Raw genomic sequence first — 16,224 nt, 5'->3', positions numbered from 1 at the left:
ACCAACCAGTCAATCAATCTTTTTCTTCATTTTCATTGTTGCACATTCTGCCCTGATTATTATGAAATCTGTTTTCTCTCTGTGTGTCGTTGCAGTCGATGATAGTCTTGGTTTCCTGCCAACGTTCGGTCCTTGTTTTGTCAACCTGTACGGCAGCCCGAGAGAGTTCACCGCCTTCAACGATCCACACGAGGCGCTCAACCTGGGAAAAGTAACGTTTACTGTTCACTATAAATACAATCACTATACAATAATAGATTAAAACCATCCAGAACTTTCTTTGTCCTCCTTCAGAATTAATATTTGACTAAAACGTTTCCCTTATTGCACCTTTTGAAAGACGTTTTTTGTGTCTGTCAGGGGGAGGGCGTGGCGTACCGAGGTCGAGTTTTACTGGAACTGACTACGAAACTGTCGGACAAGCCGGAGCAGAGAACTGACGACGTCCCGTCAGACGACCTGCTGGTGGTGGAGGTGAGACGGGAGACGCTTATCAACACCTTTAACAACACACAGAAACGCGTCCTCCATCGTTCTCTCTCTCTCAACAGAAGTTTCTCCGGAAGAGGAAGTTCTCTCTCTTCGTGGCGTTTTACTCGGCCACGCTCCTCCAAGACGTCGACGACGCCATCCAGTTCGAGGTCAGCATCGGTAACTACGGCAACAAGTTCGACTACACCTGCCTCCCTCTGGCCTCCACCACCCAGTTCAGCAGGGCTGTGTTTGACGGTAGGTCAAAGGTCAGGTGCCGTGTAGTCCAGGTGACGGCTACAGACATTTAAAATGGTAGTGAACAACCAAAACTACTTTATACGTGCAATAAGTTAATTTGCATGGAAATAAACTTGTATGCATAACAACGATGAGCTGTTTATCAAGTTTTAGCGGGTAAATTGGTGCGTGTGTTCAATAAAGCAACATAAATGTCCAATAAATAACAAAATGGTGCCGTAAACATGCAGCAAATTAAATTATGTTTGCAGTAAAAGTTGCTTTGTGAGTTTGGTCGCCTCTGGTTTAGAAGATCTTCTTGTAGTCGAGCTGAGAAAGTAACATAAATCTATTTATTTATTCATATTTCACAGAGTGTATCGTTGCCAACTGTATCTCCTGTGTGTGTGTGTTCCAGGTTGCCACTACTATTACCTCCCCTGGGGAAACATTAAGCCCGTGGTGGTTCTGTCTTCAGAGTGGGAAGAGATCAAACCGAGGATCGAGGCTCTCAACATGCTGCTGGCTGTCATAGAGAGACTGGTGGGTGTCGACTCTCATTTATTTTGTTTATGGAGTTCGTGCATACAATCAAAAGTGTTGGTATGTTAATACAAGTGTCCATAATCTCAGAAGGATGTGTGCAAAACATGAAATGTACATATCTGTATGAGTTCGTCACAAATCATCCATTTGTATTCATGCTCTTCTACATCTTGTTGCGACCTTGCAAATGAGAACATGTGCAATGAATGTGGAGCATTTAGTCCTGAACATGTGTGCAGGAGGAGCACCTGCAGCGGGTGCAGCTGGAGGTGAAGGCGGGCGGAGATCTGGAGGAGGTGGAGCTCCGCGTGGTGGAGCTGTTGGATCAGGTCATCATGGACTGCAGGTAAACACTATTACTGCATAATTACTAGTGACTCTGCTAAATCAGGATTTTACACAGAGAACATGTGAATATAAATATGTTACAGATTAAAGTACAACAATATATAACGTTCTAAGTGTTCTGCATTTGTAAGTAGAGTCTGAGTGCTGTTGTGCTTCCTCCCTCCTCTCTCTCTCTGCAGTGACGAGCTGCCCTCTCTGGATCAGTGGCCGTGTGCGACCCCTCTGGACCGCTCGCTGAGACACATCCGCTCCCTCCACCTGCAGCAGATTGTCGCAGCGGCGGAGGCTCTGAAGCACGGACCTGCCACGGAGCTGACCACCGTGCTGGAGCAGGCGGAGGACTGGGCCAGCAGGCTGAGGATGATGGCCGAGGAGGTGAGTCACCATGTTCCCCGTCAGCTGATGAAGGAGCGTGTGAAGGAACCACTGAGAACATCTGCTGCCAACGTACTTTAGTTAGAAGAAGAAGAAGAAGAAGAAGAAGAAGAAGAAGAAGAAGAAGAAGAAGAAGAAGAAGAAGAAGAAAGAGAGAGGAAGAGGAAGGAGGAGGACGAAGAGGAGAGAAGCAGAGAAGGAGAGAAGGAGAGGAGGAGGTCTGATGTTTGACCTTTTTGCTTTTATTTCTCTGCTCTTCTTCTGTTTTTCTTCGGTGCTGCTTCCTCAGTTGATGTTTCCAGGATTCCTCCCTGAGAACCTGCAGGAATGGGTACAATGTGCACACTGTCTGCATGTCCACGGCACACACACAGTCATACATGCATGTGATGGAGCGGCCCTCATGTCAGCTTCCTCCTCTTCATCTGCTCTTTTTTATCTTTAAAAAGCCAACAACACTAATGCAACATGTCATCTCCAGCATGTTTCTGCTCATGCTAACAGCAGCAGGCTTGTTCTGTAAAATAAAAACATGGCTCCTGACATGAAACATGCTGACCCTGCACGGCTCGTCCTCTTCTTCTTCTTGATGACCTGTCACTGACTCATCACTCTCCTGCGTTCCTATTGGCAGCCGGAGGAGTCGGACCTTCCTCACCCGCCCCCCCAGAGAGAGCCCAACGTCTTCGTGGTTCCTCAGGGAATCAAACCTGTTCTGCAGAGAACCGCCATCGAGGTATCAATGAGATTCACCACGACTACGATACGTGTTTCTCTCCTCAAACTGCCGCTGTGGTGGACTTAGCTTATGACTAAAAATACTTAAAGACTCCCCCCCCCCCTCTGTCAGATCTTAGCGTGGGGCGTCCGCAACCTGAAGAGTTTCCAGCTGGCAAGCATCACCTCCCCGAGCCTGCAGGTGGAGTGTGGAGGCGTCATGGTCCAGAGCTGCGTCATCCGCAGCATGAAGAAGAAGCCCAACTTTGACGTCAACACGCTGATCCTTGATGTGGTGAGGACACGGAGACACGCTGTACTTATACACTCATTACGTGGAGGTAATCAGCGCCGAGGCTTTCATGGCTGATGAGAGCTGTGATGTGGTTTGAGTCATCTGTCTTCATCATAATGGACTCCACTGTTCCTCCTGCAGAGAAGGAGAAGTCTTCCATAACGCAGGATGTGGACGTTGTAGAAGTCTGCTCTGTTGTGGAGCTGATTTTCCATCAGAGAGGGAACATTTGTATATATGTACACGTGTATATATATACGTGTATATATACATATATATGTACATATATATATAAATATATTTATATAAATATATATATATATATATATATATATATATATAAATAAATACATATATATTTGTAAATATATATTTATATAAATAAATATAAATATATATTTATATATATATATATATATATATATATATATATATAAATAATATATTTATAAATATATATATATAAATATACATTGTTGCAGTTTTAAACACTTAGTTAATGTAACAAAATAAAAACACAGCCAAACCTCTCGGTTAGGTTTTGTAAAAGATCAGAGTTTGTCTTAAATAAAGTACATTAAGATTAATTATTTAACGTACAGACGTAATATTCTTCCATTGTCTAACCGGGCGGTAGTTTCACCACAAACATAAAGTCACAGAACACAGATGGAGTTAATGTATCCCATCGTTACAGGGAAACGAGCAGGACTTCAGCCTCCGAGCTGACACTTCTGAAGCTCCGAATGTGAGAAGCAGGAGCAGATGAATAATCCTCACGTTGACGGTGCTGATATGAGCCAGATTAAACCTCAGGAAGCTCTTTAATGTGGGGAGGATAGGTAAAAGTACAGATATGAACGTTCCTGTAGGAACAGCTGCCTTCAGACGACTCGTGCAGTTCGAGGTTTATTTAGCCTCATTGTTAAAGCAGATAAACAATTGGACATGTGGCTTCATTTAACTGGTTAGTTATTCTGCGGTCAGAGTCGCATTTGATGCCGAAATATATCCGGGAATCATTAATCGACAAGACTGTTGAGAGTCAGCAATCGTTAAACTCAAGTCTGACACTTAATCTGCATCAGGGGGCGTCAGGGGGATATCTTAGATAAATCACGCAAATGTCATTTTGGTCCCTAAATGGCTGATGTGCATAAACAGTGACTGTATACAAATAAAACGTTTGGACCATAAATATCCCCAGAAAGGAAAACTAGAACAAGTTTCTCTCGCTGCTTATATGTAAAATCTATATTTGAAAAGTCACTTAACTGCCTAGAAATCTGATCTCTGTTGCCAATATTTTCAAAATAAAATGTGAATCTTCTGTTCCAGACGAATGTAAAGTCCACTTCGGTTGAATGTTTTCTTATAAGGAAATATTCGGCATGTTTTCCTCCCAGCGTCTGCAGAGGTTAGTGTCTGATCACCTCACTCTTATTGTGACAGCTTTAATTGGATGGAAATATTCACATATTCCCTCAAATACAAATCCGGCAGTTTATTGTTAACGAGATTAAAGTGGCGTGTTGACCCCGACCGGACTGTGGAAACACGCACACACTTTCCCCTGAAATGCTCCTGAAGCGAGTCCAAGCAGCTAATGTTAACAATGTTAAGGTCTTAAGTTGACGGCGTGAGTGTTCTCGTGTGTGTGGGGGTTTAAGAGAACGCCATGTGCGTGCTTTCCTTTGAAGAGACAAATGGTCTCTCAGTTTATTGTGTGACTTTGGCCTCATCAGCTCGTTTAAAGCCAGAGGCATCAAATGGATTACAGTGACCCACTTGTTTCTTCTGGTTGAGTCGCTGGTGACGTGCACACTGAATAATAATAATAATAATAATAATAATAATAAGTAAGTTGTGGTGACATTAGATGAGCCTGAGGTTTAAATAAAGTGTGTTGGTACACGTGGAGGAGCTCATCGTCCGCCACGTTGTCGTTTAAGATAAAAGTTGCGTCTTTAGTGTCACTTTCCACGTAAACATTTGTTTTAAATCGTAAACTGAGTTTGGTCTGCGTCCTGATTGCCCTCACATTTCTCCCTGTGCGTGGGCGGGGTCAGCTGAGGTGCAGCGATGCCCTGATTGGACTGTCACCAAGGCGTGACCAATCAACTTCAGACAGTCAGCAGCCATAGCCAATCAGCATCAGGCGGGCAGGTGGCATAACCAATTAGAACCAGTTTGTATATTTTACACGTCTTTCTGCTTGTTTATTTCTCCACAGAGACTTCCCTGTGAGGAGCTCTACATGCCGCCGATCGTCATCAAAGTCATCGACAACCGTCAGTTTGGCAGGAAGCCGGTGGTCGGTCAGTGCACCATCCGCTCGCTGGAGGACTTTCGGTGCAGCCTGGAGGAGGAGGGAGCGGCGGCGGAGGAGCAGGAGGAGGAGGAGGGATGGAGACGTAAGACGATGGCAGATATGAACACGTCTAGTGAAGAGCGGGAAAGATGATCAACGTTAAACATGTTGTTCTGCGTGTGTTTGTATGTGCAGGTGACACGCCGCAGTACATTTGTGGGGAGGTTTTCATAGACATCGATGACGAGGAGCCGCTCGTGCCCGACCAGGTAAAATCCCGTATTTCGGAGCAGTAGGGTTAACAGCAGCATGTGACCAGAAACATAAAGTGTGAATCCCATGGAAAGACTTTGAGGTCCCGGCCACTCAGCACATATCTTCTGTAATACTCTTCATGCGCTGGTTAACAGGAAGTGAACCACAGTCTGAGCGCCATCAGTCACTGAGCAGAAGACGCTGCTTCAGGTTTCACATTTATTGATCCAATCACATCATCAGATTCACGAGCAAACATTTGAAGAAAGAAAAGCTGCAGCTGAACTTTTGTTCTCCAGTTGCTCTTCATTACAGCTGAACCGACTGTAAGTGGTTAAATACCCAAAGAGCCAGTGATTTTCCAAACGCATGTCTGAAGAATGTGTGTGTGTGTGAGTGTGTGTGCGTGTGTGTGAGTGTGTGTGTGTGTGTCCTGACATTTCTGTTGATGCTTGTTTAACTGTGTATGTGCATCATGTAGGAGTACGTAAATGTGTTTTTTTCTGGTGTAAAGGGCAAATAACAAACACTCATTTTTCCACAGGGAACGTGTGTGTGTCTGTGTGTGTGTCTTTGTCTGTCTGTGTGTGTCTGTGTGTGTGTCTTTGTCTGTCTGTGTGTGTGTTGTGTGTGTGTGTGTCTTTGTCTGTCTGTGTGTGTGTGTGTGCGTGTGTGTCTTTGTCTGTCTGTGTGTGTGTCTGTGTGTGTGTCTTTGTGTGTGTGTGTGTGTTTGCGTGAGTCTGTGTGTGTGTGTGTGTGGTGTCTTGTCTGTATCTTCGTGTGTGTGTGTGTGTGTGTGTGTGTGTGTGTGTGTGGTTCAGTGGTACCAGCAGCATAAATAAACATGTTCTGACATGATGACATGGCAACCGTCTCTGTGGTTGGTGGTTACCGTGGCGACCACGAGACCCGTGTTGGTCACCAGTCGTTAGCGTTCTCTCTCGTTTTTTCTCTCTCTTTCGTTCTCTCTCTCTTTCTCTCTTCTTCGTTCTCTCTCTTTCTCTCTCGTTCTCTCTTTCCTCTCGTTTCTCTCGTTCCTCTCGTTCTCTCTCTTTCTCTCTCTTTCTCTCTCGTTGTCTCTCTTTTCTCCTCTCTTTCTCTCTCTTTTTCCCTCTCGTTCTCTCTTTGTCTATCGTTCTCCTCTCGTTTCTCTCTCGTTGTCTCTCTTTCTCTCTCATTCTCTCTCTTTCTCTCTCGTGTCTCTCTCTTTCTCTCTCGTTCTCTCTCTTCTCTCTCGTTGTCTCTCTTTCGCTCTCTTTCTCCTCTCGTTCTCTCTCGTTCTCTCTCTTTCTCTCTTTCTCTCTCGTTCTCTCTCGTTCTCTTTCGTTCTCTCTCGTTCTCTCTCGTTCTCTTCTCTTTCTCTCTCTCTCTCTTTCTCTCTCTTATCTCTCGTTTCTCTTCTCTTTCTCTCTCTTTCTCTCTTCTCTCTCGTTCTCTCTCTCTTTCTCTCTCGTTCCCTTCCCGTCTCTTTTCTTAAAGTTTGAGACGTTCAGTTTTCTCTCCTCTTTCTTTCTTCCTCTCGCCGTTAAAGGAGGAACATGGAAACTATTTTCCAATCGACCTAATCCCTGCATAATATTCTCTAGTTTCACACACACACAATTGACATTTCATCACGCACACACACTTATACACACACTCAAACCCACAGATGTAACCACACGTTCATGAGGACACACACACAGAGTCAGGACTCGAGAGTCGAGAGGAAGCAGATTGTGTGTGTGTGACGTGTTGAACATTTGACCTCTTGAGCTCCTTTCGAAAGACTTTCAGAATATGACCTATAAAAAGTTAGTGAGAACAATAATCTACAATTATCATCTATATTTTATGTTTCATTCAAATTTGCTACATGGCCTGTAAATTCAATTTTGGATATACACTACAGAATATGAGGCTGCAGCTAAATTAGCGTAGCATACAGACTCGGTTAATGAGCTTTAAGGCATTCACAAACGGCACATACTTCCTGTTACGTTGCTTTTGTGCCGCGTAATATTCCCAGGCTGTGCGAAAGTGATCATGACGTAAACAAAATTAATTGCACAATAAAACCCGCCGCTGGTTAGTAAAGGCCTTTAGAGCCATGCTAGCTGTTTCCTACTGCTCATGCTAGCTGTTTCCTACTGCTCATGCTAGCTGTTTCCTACTACTCATGCTAGCTGTTTCCTACAGAGTCATGCTAGCGGTTTCCTACTGCTCATGCTAGCTGTTTCCTACTGCTCATGCTAGCTGTTTCCTACTGCTCATGCTAGCTGTTTCTACTGCTCATGCTAGTTGTTTCCTACTGCTCATGCTAGCTATTTTCTACTGCTCATGCTAGCTGTTTCCTACTGCTCATGCTAGCTGTTTCCTACTGCTCATGCTAGCTGTTTCCTACTACTCATGCTAGCTGTTTCTACTGCTCATGCTAGCTGTTTCCTACTGCTCATGCTAGCTGTTGCTTACTGCTCATGCTAGCTGTTTCCTACTGCTCATGCTAGCTGTTTCCTACTGCTCATGCTAGCCGGCTGCTAGCTGTAGCTTCCTATTTAACACGAGAATCAATCTTCTCCGCTGACTCACAGCAAGAAAGCAAATAAATATATTTCCATTAAGCGGAGGAAAATATTGTCTTTGAGGAGCATGAAGTCAGTTACGGTAGAATGCAAAGTCTGTAAACACACACACACACACACACACACACACACACACACACACACACACACACACACACACACTTGTCTATTAATGGTTTCTTTGTGTACATTAGTGAATAGAGGATTGTATGAAATCAGGAGACAACATAATTTGGGCTCGTTGGTTTGGCAGGCTGCATAAGGCTTTCATATACTCTGCTGAGGGGGCAAACATACATAATGTAGACACACACACACACACACACACACACACACACACACACACACACCACAGATATCTTTGTGTAATCACTTTTGTACCAAAAGGACTGAAAGGAGCTGGAGAGGAATGCACATCATCAAACCAGACCATAAGAGAGAACATAAAAACTAATTATTGTGTTTTATAATGTTGTTGTTGCATTTACTAAAAATAGTCCGAGGAGAAGAGACAGGAAGTGGTCGTTCGGCGGTGGAGAGAGAAGAGATGAACGGAGAGATTACGTGGGAAAGAGCAGTGACTCACAGCAACCGGGATTTGTTTTTAAACATTTCGTTAAAGAGACGTCGTCGCAAAGGAAATGTGAAATGTCCTGATGTCCAGTTTGTTTGAAGCCAGTATTTAAAATTAGAACCGGAGGGAGGACACAGTTTAACTGAGCAAAACAAGAACTTTCTTAATGAATCATCAATACTTATGAATAACTATTGTATGTACTAGTCATATTTAACTGAAGCCGATTGGATCGTAACACTGCTCAGTCTGCTTCAAGCCTCTATGCTAAGCTACGTTAGCTTCATAATTGATGATTGTGTAAAAACAAACGGCAGCTCCTTCAGAAATCAGTGCAGACAGTTTGGTAGATCTTGGAAAATGTTCTGCTGTTCTGTTGAAGTGAACGGGGTTTGAAGCTAATGGGCTCCAACATGGAAAACCACTGGGCTGGCTCCTTCTTAAGAGTTGTGAAGTAACATTCAGAGACGGGGAAGCTTGTGATTCCTGTCAGCCTCCTCGCTGTGGATCCAAGAACTCAAGACTTCTGTTCTGGATTCCTGCAGCTTCTCTGCTCCTCACTTTTTCCTCTCCTCCGTCGGTTTTCATTCTTCCTTTTTCTCTTCACCTCTTTGGTTTCTGAGCATCAGGCTTCCTCCTCTTCTCTCTCCTGCTATCTCTTCTTCCTCCCTTACACCCGTCTCCTTGTGTCCTCTCCTGTCATCCCTTCCCACTCGTTGTCTCTCCTCTCCTGGTCTCCTTTTCCCCTCTCTTCTCTTCCCTCCTCGACTCCTCTACTTTTCCCTCTTATGTCTTCCTCAATTTTTTCTCCTCGACTCCTCTCCTTTAGTATCCTCTCTCGATCGTGGTCCTCCTCCCTTCTCCTTTTATCTTCTCGTCTTCTTCTCTCCTCTACTTCTCACTTTTCCCCTCCTATTGTTTCTCCCCCTCTCCTCCCCATCCTATCCTCTTTCTCTCCACCTTCTCTCCTTTCATCCTTCTCCCCCCCTTCTATCTCCCCTCTCTCAGTGAAGTCTTCCTCCTGGTGATCACTGAAGGGGAAAATCTGACCCTCGATATTATACAAGACAGTGTGTGTGTGTGTGTGTGTGTGTGTGTGACTGCGCTGGAACTCTCCCTCCATCTTTTTTCATTTCCTCCTTTCCTTTCCTTTCCTTGCTGCTTTCCTTCAAAGTTTCCTTCCTGTCCTTTCACCCCCTCTTCACTTCCTTCATCCATATCTTCTTCTCTCCATCCTTTTTCACTTCTTCCTTCTCCTCTTTCCTCCTCATTAACCCTCCCTTGCTTCATTCCCTCCACCTTTTCCCTCGCATTTCTCTCTTTTTCTTTTTCTTTCCTCCACAACTCTTTTCCTCCTATACTCTTCCTTTGCATCTTCACTTCCTGTCTTCACTTCCTTCCTTTTTCTGCTGCTTTTTTTGCTAATTCAGTTTCTTCTTCCTTTGAACTTCTCTCCTTTCTTCCCACCTTTACTCCTGCACAACCCTCTTGCTTCGTTCTACTCGGTCCTTTTCCTTCTCCCTGGAAAACCCCATCTTTGCTTCCTTCCTGACACACTTTTCCTTTCACACCTTCCTCCTTCACCTTTCGTTTCCTTCCTACTTTTCTTGTATCACCGTGTGCCTCCCTTTAGTCTTTCTATCCTTCTTTGCCTCCTCCTCCCTCCTCTAATTGTTTCCCTCCATCTGTCTTATCCTCTTCACTCATCTTTACTCATCCCTACTTTTCTTTACCCGCTACATCTTTCCTTAACTCTCCATCTTTCTTTTCCTCCATCACTCTGTTTCCATTTAAATCCTCATTCGTTCTCTTCCTCCATCCCGCTCTACCCCTTTACATCATTCTCTCATCCCTTCTCTCCTTCTCTATCGATCAAGCTGACAGTGGGTTTGATGTGGTGGCTCATTAAAGGGCATGTTATCCTCCTCTTTCTTCTTCTCTCTCGTCATTGTTGCGGTTCATCTACCACTCACCCCCTCTGTGATCCCTCCATCATCTCTCTGCTCTTTAATTTACTTGTGTGTCCATCTTTGTTATCCCTTAACCCACAGGCGCCACGACACACACACACACACACACACGCACACGCACACACACACACACACACACAGGTCTGATGCAAAAACTCAGTTGTCTTCGGGGGGGCATCATTAAATGTTTGGTGACATGGGAGGTCCAGAAATGTGCAGAATGATCTAAGCTAATGTTCATCAGTGTGTGTGAAAGTTTGTCGCACGAGAACACAAAGGAAACATTGGTCGTTATGCACAGAAGAAAAGGACATTGAAGCGCTCGTAGTACAGGTGGTGAACACGGACAGACTGCAGGTGGGCCAGCTTTAGCGTTGAGGAGACTTGTGACTGTGACTCTGACCTTGCAGCGTGAAGCGTCCCATTCTAACACAGGTCGCTACATTACGCTGAGTATCTGCAGTAAACGACCCTCTTTGGATCATGTCCACCCACACATGTCGGGGTTGTTTGCATCCTCGCTGATGTTTCCCACCGTCCCCGCCGCGCCCTTCCTGTCTTCTTCTTCTGCCCCTCCATGTGCTCAGCTCCTCCGTGACCTCATATAAACACTTTGTCTTTCTAATCTGGGCCTCCGTCGGGCCGGTTCAGCGTTAACCCGGCGCTGCTGTCGGCGCCTCACAGAGCGGGGACCTCCCGGGGAATGAAATGGATTTTGAGTAAAGCAGTTCACTCACTTTTTCCCTCACAAAACAACATTTTGGATGAATTGTTGCTGTTTGAGAGACACGTGTGTGTGTGAGTCACCAACATGTGAGCTGATGTTGGTGTGTAATGTGACGTTAAAGAATACACTGTGCATTTATATTACGCACCAACGTTTTGTATAAAATTATTCTAATTGTTTGTTTATTCAACATTTGTTCGCTGTGATTTGATGCTAACATTGTGGCTAACCAGCTAACCTGAGAGTGTGTGTGTTTCTCTGTGTGTGTGTGTGTGTGTGCGTGTGTGTGTGTGCAAGCTTGCAGATGGATCCGGTTCAGCTATCATTAACCTTTCTGCTTCTAGCTCCAGCCTTCATGTAGGTAACACACTCATCTTTTAACTCCTTTCTTTCTGTCACGTCCAGCCTTCACATTCACTCTCGACCACTTTCTTTCTCTTCTCACACTTTTCTTGTGATCACCTCATTTTCAGATGTTGAACATGTTCGTGTGAGATTAAAGTTTATACTTGTGACAGATCTGTTCACATCGGCAACATAATCAACATAAACACATCTGTTCTTAATATTTAATACATTCATGTCACATTTGACGGGTTTCACTGCATCTCTGCATCTTTTCTGATTATAAATGAGACTTTTAGGATTATAAATAGACTTTTTTAATTATAAATAAGACTTTTTATAATTATAAATAAGACTTTTATTATTATAAATAAGACTTTTATGATTATAAATAAGACTTTTATTATTATAAATAAGACTTTTATAATTATAAATAAGACTTTTATAATTATAAATAAGACTTTTATGATTATAAATAAGACTTTTATTGTTATAAATGAGACTTTTATTATTATAAATGAGACTTTTATGATTATAAATAAGACTTTTATGATTATAAATAAGACTTTTATTGTTATAAATGAGACTTTTATTATTATAAATGAGACTTTTATGATTATAAATAAGACTTTTATTATTATAAATAAGACTTTTATTATTATGAATGAGACTTTTATGATTATAAATAAGACTTTTATTATTATGAATGAGACTTTTATGATTATAAATAAGACTTTTATTATTATGAATGAGACTTTTATGATTATAAATATGACTTTTATTATTATAAATGAGACTTTTATGATTATGAATAAGACTTTTATGGTTATAAATTAGACTTTTTTAATTATAAATAAGACTTTTATGATTATAAATAAGACTTTTATGATTATAAATAAGACTTTTATGATTATAAAAGAGACTTTTATGATTATAAATAAGTCTTTTGTGATTATAAAAGAGACTTTTATGATTATAAAGGAGACTTTTATGATTATGAATAAGACTTTTATGATTATAAATAAGACTTTTATGATTATTAATGAGACGTTTATGATTATAAAAATACTTTTATAATTATTAATGAGACTTTTATGATTATAAATTAGACTTTTATGATTAAATATAATACTTTTATGATTATAAATAAGACTTTTATTATTATAAATAAGACTTTTATGATTATAAAAAATACTTTTATAATTATTAATTAGACTTTTATGATTATAAATGAGACTTTTATGATTATAAATAAGACTTTTATGATTATAAATCAGACTTTTATGATTATAAATAAGACTTTTATGATTATAAATCAGACTTTTATGATTATAAATATGACTTTTGGGGAAATCTTAACCTAACTAACTAACCTTTAATTTTAGAAATCAAATGTTAGGCCTTTTAAGGACTGCAGAAACCTGCAAAAAGGACATGAAATGACCAATAACTGCCTGTAACTGTGGTATAAATACATACAAAAATCTTCATGTGTCATGCAAATGGTCAGCTAAGATATAACACTGATTGTTTAAGGTTCCTCACGCTCACAGTGACCCACAATGCTTTGCAGCAGACAGTAGTAGAGGAAAGCCCTTTATCGATGAAGTGTATTTAAACTCACACACTGCACGTGGCTGCACAGAGACGAGGGTCGGTGTGGAAGGAATGAGATAAAGAAAACGAAGAAACGTTTTACATTCTGCTCTTTTGGTCGCGGATCAGGAAAATACTTTGCACTAAAGAAATCCGTGTTTTTTACAGAGCAACACAGCGAGCCGTGTGGTTACAGAGGAAACGTGAGCCCAGGTCTGAGGGGAGACCAAGCTCCTTGTTACATTCTTTCATTTTATTTATCTAAGCCAGGTCAATTTGAAGACTTAGCTTGACCCGGACCAGGCTGCGCACACATCCAGTAGAGCCGGCTCCCTCCTCGCTCGACAGTAATTGGCGGTGATTTCTTTCTCTCCAAACAAAGATATTTGTTTTATTAAGGGTCAGATATTGAAACCAGTCAAATTAAAGGCTCGACTTTCTGTCTGGCCGGGGCCAAAGTCAACAGAGCTGCTATAGATCCTCTATACCACAAGTCTCTGTAAGCAGACAGTTACTAAAGGCCGCGGGAGGGATGGATAAATAAGAGCGGGTTAAGGAGGGAGAAAGTGACTTAAAGAGAAGCAGAGGGAAGGAAAAGAATCAGAAACGGTTTGAGTGAAATTAGGAAAAAGAGGGCGTACTAATATCTCATGGCAGCAGAGAGAGAGCGCTCGCTCTCGTGTGCTGCAAATCGTGGCTTCTTAATCTCTGGGTTGCGACCAAAAAACGGGTCATGGGCGTACGTCTGATGATTACCAGATTACTGCAGCCGCGTGCGCTCAGCGGAGCGGCTTCCAAGGCGGATCACTCAGATTCAGTTTCAGAGTTGGAAAAGTTTAAGAAGATCGGCTGTCAGCAGCGTCATGGCTCCTCAAACCTCCGAGGCACCGACCCCCCCCCCCTTGAGATATTTGAGATCTAACATCGCTCGGATGGAAAACGAACATTGTGTGTCACGTTTCATCGGTGGCGGCCAGGCTCGATGATAGATGCATCAGAGCAGCCTCCCCTCCTTGCTTTGCTCGCTCCTCACTGAAGGTGGTTGCGTTGGTTTTTGTCTCTATGTTTTCCATCGGTGACGTGTTTTATATAAATTTATGCCCCTTCAAAAACTGCGGTTGTTCTGCGTCTCTCCTCTGCCATTAATTCCCATCAAAACTATCCCAGTTCATCGCCAACAACGAGTCAAGTTCGATTATGATCCCACTCTGAAAACGTTGTATTTGCCTCGTGTTCCATAAATCCTTCCTGGCCGCGTTGGAACCAGACAAACTAACTGAAATGGCTTCACGCCAGGTGACTTTGTGGCATTTCTGGGGGTTTATGAAAACACATTCACGGCCCTATAATGACACTGAGCAGAAAGAAGACGTCAAAATAGCTAAATTATTATTGTTTTTCTAGTTCTGCTAATTTGAGCGTCAGACTGATGTGAGCTGCTGTTTACCTCCAGAAGGTCCTTCAGATGGTTGCTCTAACAACCCGCCAGACTTCAGCACGTAGAATACTGCAGGATTAACAATCCCTGAATGTTTGTGATCTTAATGTAGAGATGTGCAATCTGCTTTAAAGCTGCTCTAATCGATCATCTCACACTGACGATGGAGCAAACGTGATATATGAAAGTTATCCCTTGTAGCGATGAACCTACAAAATGCACGTAAATCTCCAAGTGTTGGCGGTCGTGTTGCACTCTGGGTAATGTAGGCCGATTACGATGAGGAAGAAGGTACGAGATCTCTGCTGCTGCAGCGATTCTGTGCAAATACAGTGTTTTGTGCAGTAAAATGCTTCTTGGCGTTCTCGGTCATCCCTCCCCGATTCAACGGCGGCGGTCATTGCTAACGCTACAACCCAGTTCTTCTTTAGCTCACGCAGAACTAGCCAGAACTCTTGCATGCATCGTTTCCTGCACGTCAGAAGAAGCGAGCTGCCGGCAGCCTGAGTGTTGAACAGCAAATGGAAAAGCTCTCAGGAGCTGCATGTAGATGGAGTCACTACTGTGTAACGTCAATCAGTGATAGCAAAGAAGACTTTTATTTATGTGAAAACACCACAGATTTCTACTTGAGGTTTGGTGCTCTGCCTTGAAACCACAGCGGAGGGGATGACAAACACACACAAACAGCTCTGCTGACACATCTCCCCCAGCCTTTCCACATTCTTCTCAGGGGACAGTTTATTTTGGAGATACAGAGAACCCGTGCAGGTTTTGTGCAGGACGGTGGTTTCAGGTTGGTTGATCATTAAGACCTGCAGACTTCTGGGCCTCCTTGCACATGATTGGCCATCGCTGCCTCCGTCTCCTGTGCAGCAGTTCGTTATGTAACGTGGACAATCAGTGTTGAAGTGTAAAGAGTGTGTGCCGTTATCTCCTCTGTAAGGCTTCACGAATCTGTCTGCTTAAATACATCCATAAAGGAACAAAGCTCCTCCACGCCACCGGTGTGTGTGTGTGTGTGTGTGTGTTGTATGTCGTGTGTGTGTGTGGCGAGGCCTAAAGAGAATGTACAAACAATGTATTTTGCCAGTAATAAAAATACCAAATGAGGGAATATCTTGAATATATATTCATCTTCCTTCCATGGAGAACTTTGCTCACTGGCAGTGTTACTCAGTGAGTCTCAGAGGAACGTCCTGGTGATACATTGTCAACAGAAAGCTCCCAAACGCTCCATACGTTTTGCTTTCTATGGGAATTGCTGCCTTGACCTCTGACCTCTCGCTGCTGTGGAAGGGGTTTCCCCACCAAAAGCGTTTCTGGAGCCGCTCGGAGCTCTTGTGTAAATCTTGGCAGTGCCAGTCTTGGTTTGGTTAGCCTGGCTTCCCCTGCAGGGCGTAATGATAGGCTGCAAACCGCACTGACACCCTGAGCAGACCACTGCGTGTGTGT

The 16,224-nt window shown here is 42.9% G+C and overlaps 1 protein-coding gene across 1 annotated transcript in view; it reads left to right on the top strand.

Moving 5' to 3' along the window:
* Positions 1-16,224, top strand: part of LOC115024043 (dysferlin-like) — a 49,010-nt gene that overhangs the window by 15,683 nt on the left and 17,103 nt on the right. The window contains 11 exon segments of the mRNA XM_029455423.1: positions 96-211; positions 361-474; positions 552-729; positions 1,130-1,254; positions 1,497-1,603; positions 1,785-2,052; positions 2,270-2,311; positions 2,615-2,716; positions 2,831-2,992; positions 5,226-5,406; positions 5,499-5,572. Of these exon segments, the coding sequence (XP_029311283.1) occupies positions 96-211; positions 361-474; positions 552-729; positions 1,130-1,254; positions 1,497-1,603; positions 1,785-2,052; positions 2,270-2,311; positions 2,615-2,716; positions 2,831-2,992; positions 5,226-5,406; positions 5,499-5,572 (1,469 nt within the window).

The sequence above is a fragment of the Cottoperca gobio genome, chromosome 18, assembly GCF_900634415.1.
Source record: "Cottoperca gobio chromosome 18, fCotGob3.1, whole genome shotgun sequence".
In the NCBI taxonomy this organism is placed as follows: Eukaryota; Metazoa; Chordata; class Actinopteri; order Perciformes; family Bovichtidae; genus Cottoperca; species Cottoperca gobio.
The sequence above is the reverse complement of the archived record's forward strand: the minus strand, read 5'-3'. Positions and strand labels throughout refer to the sequence as shown.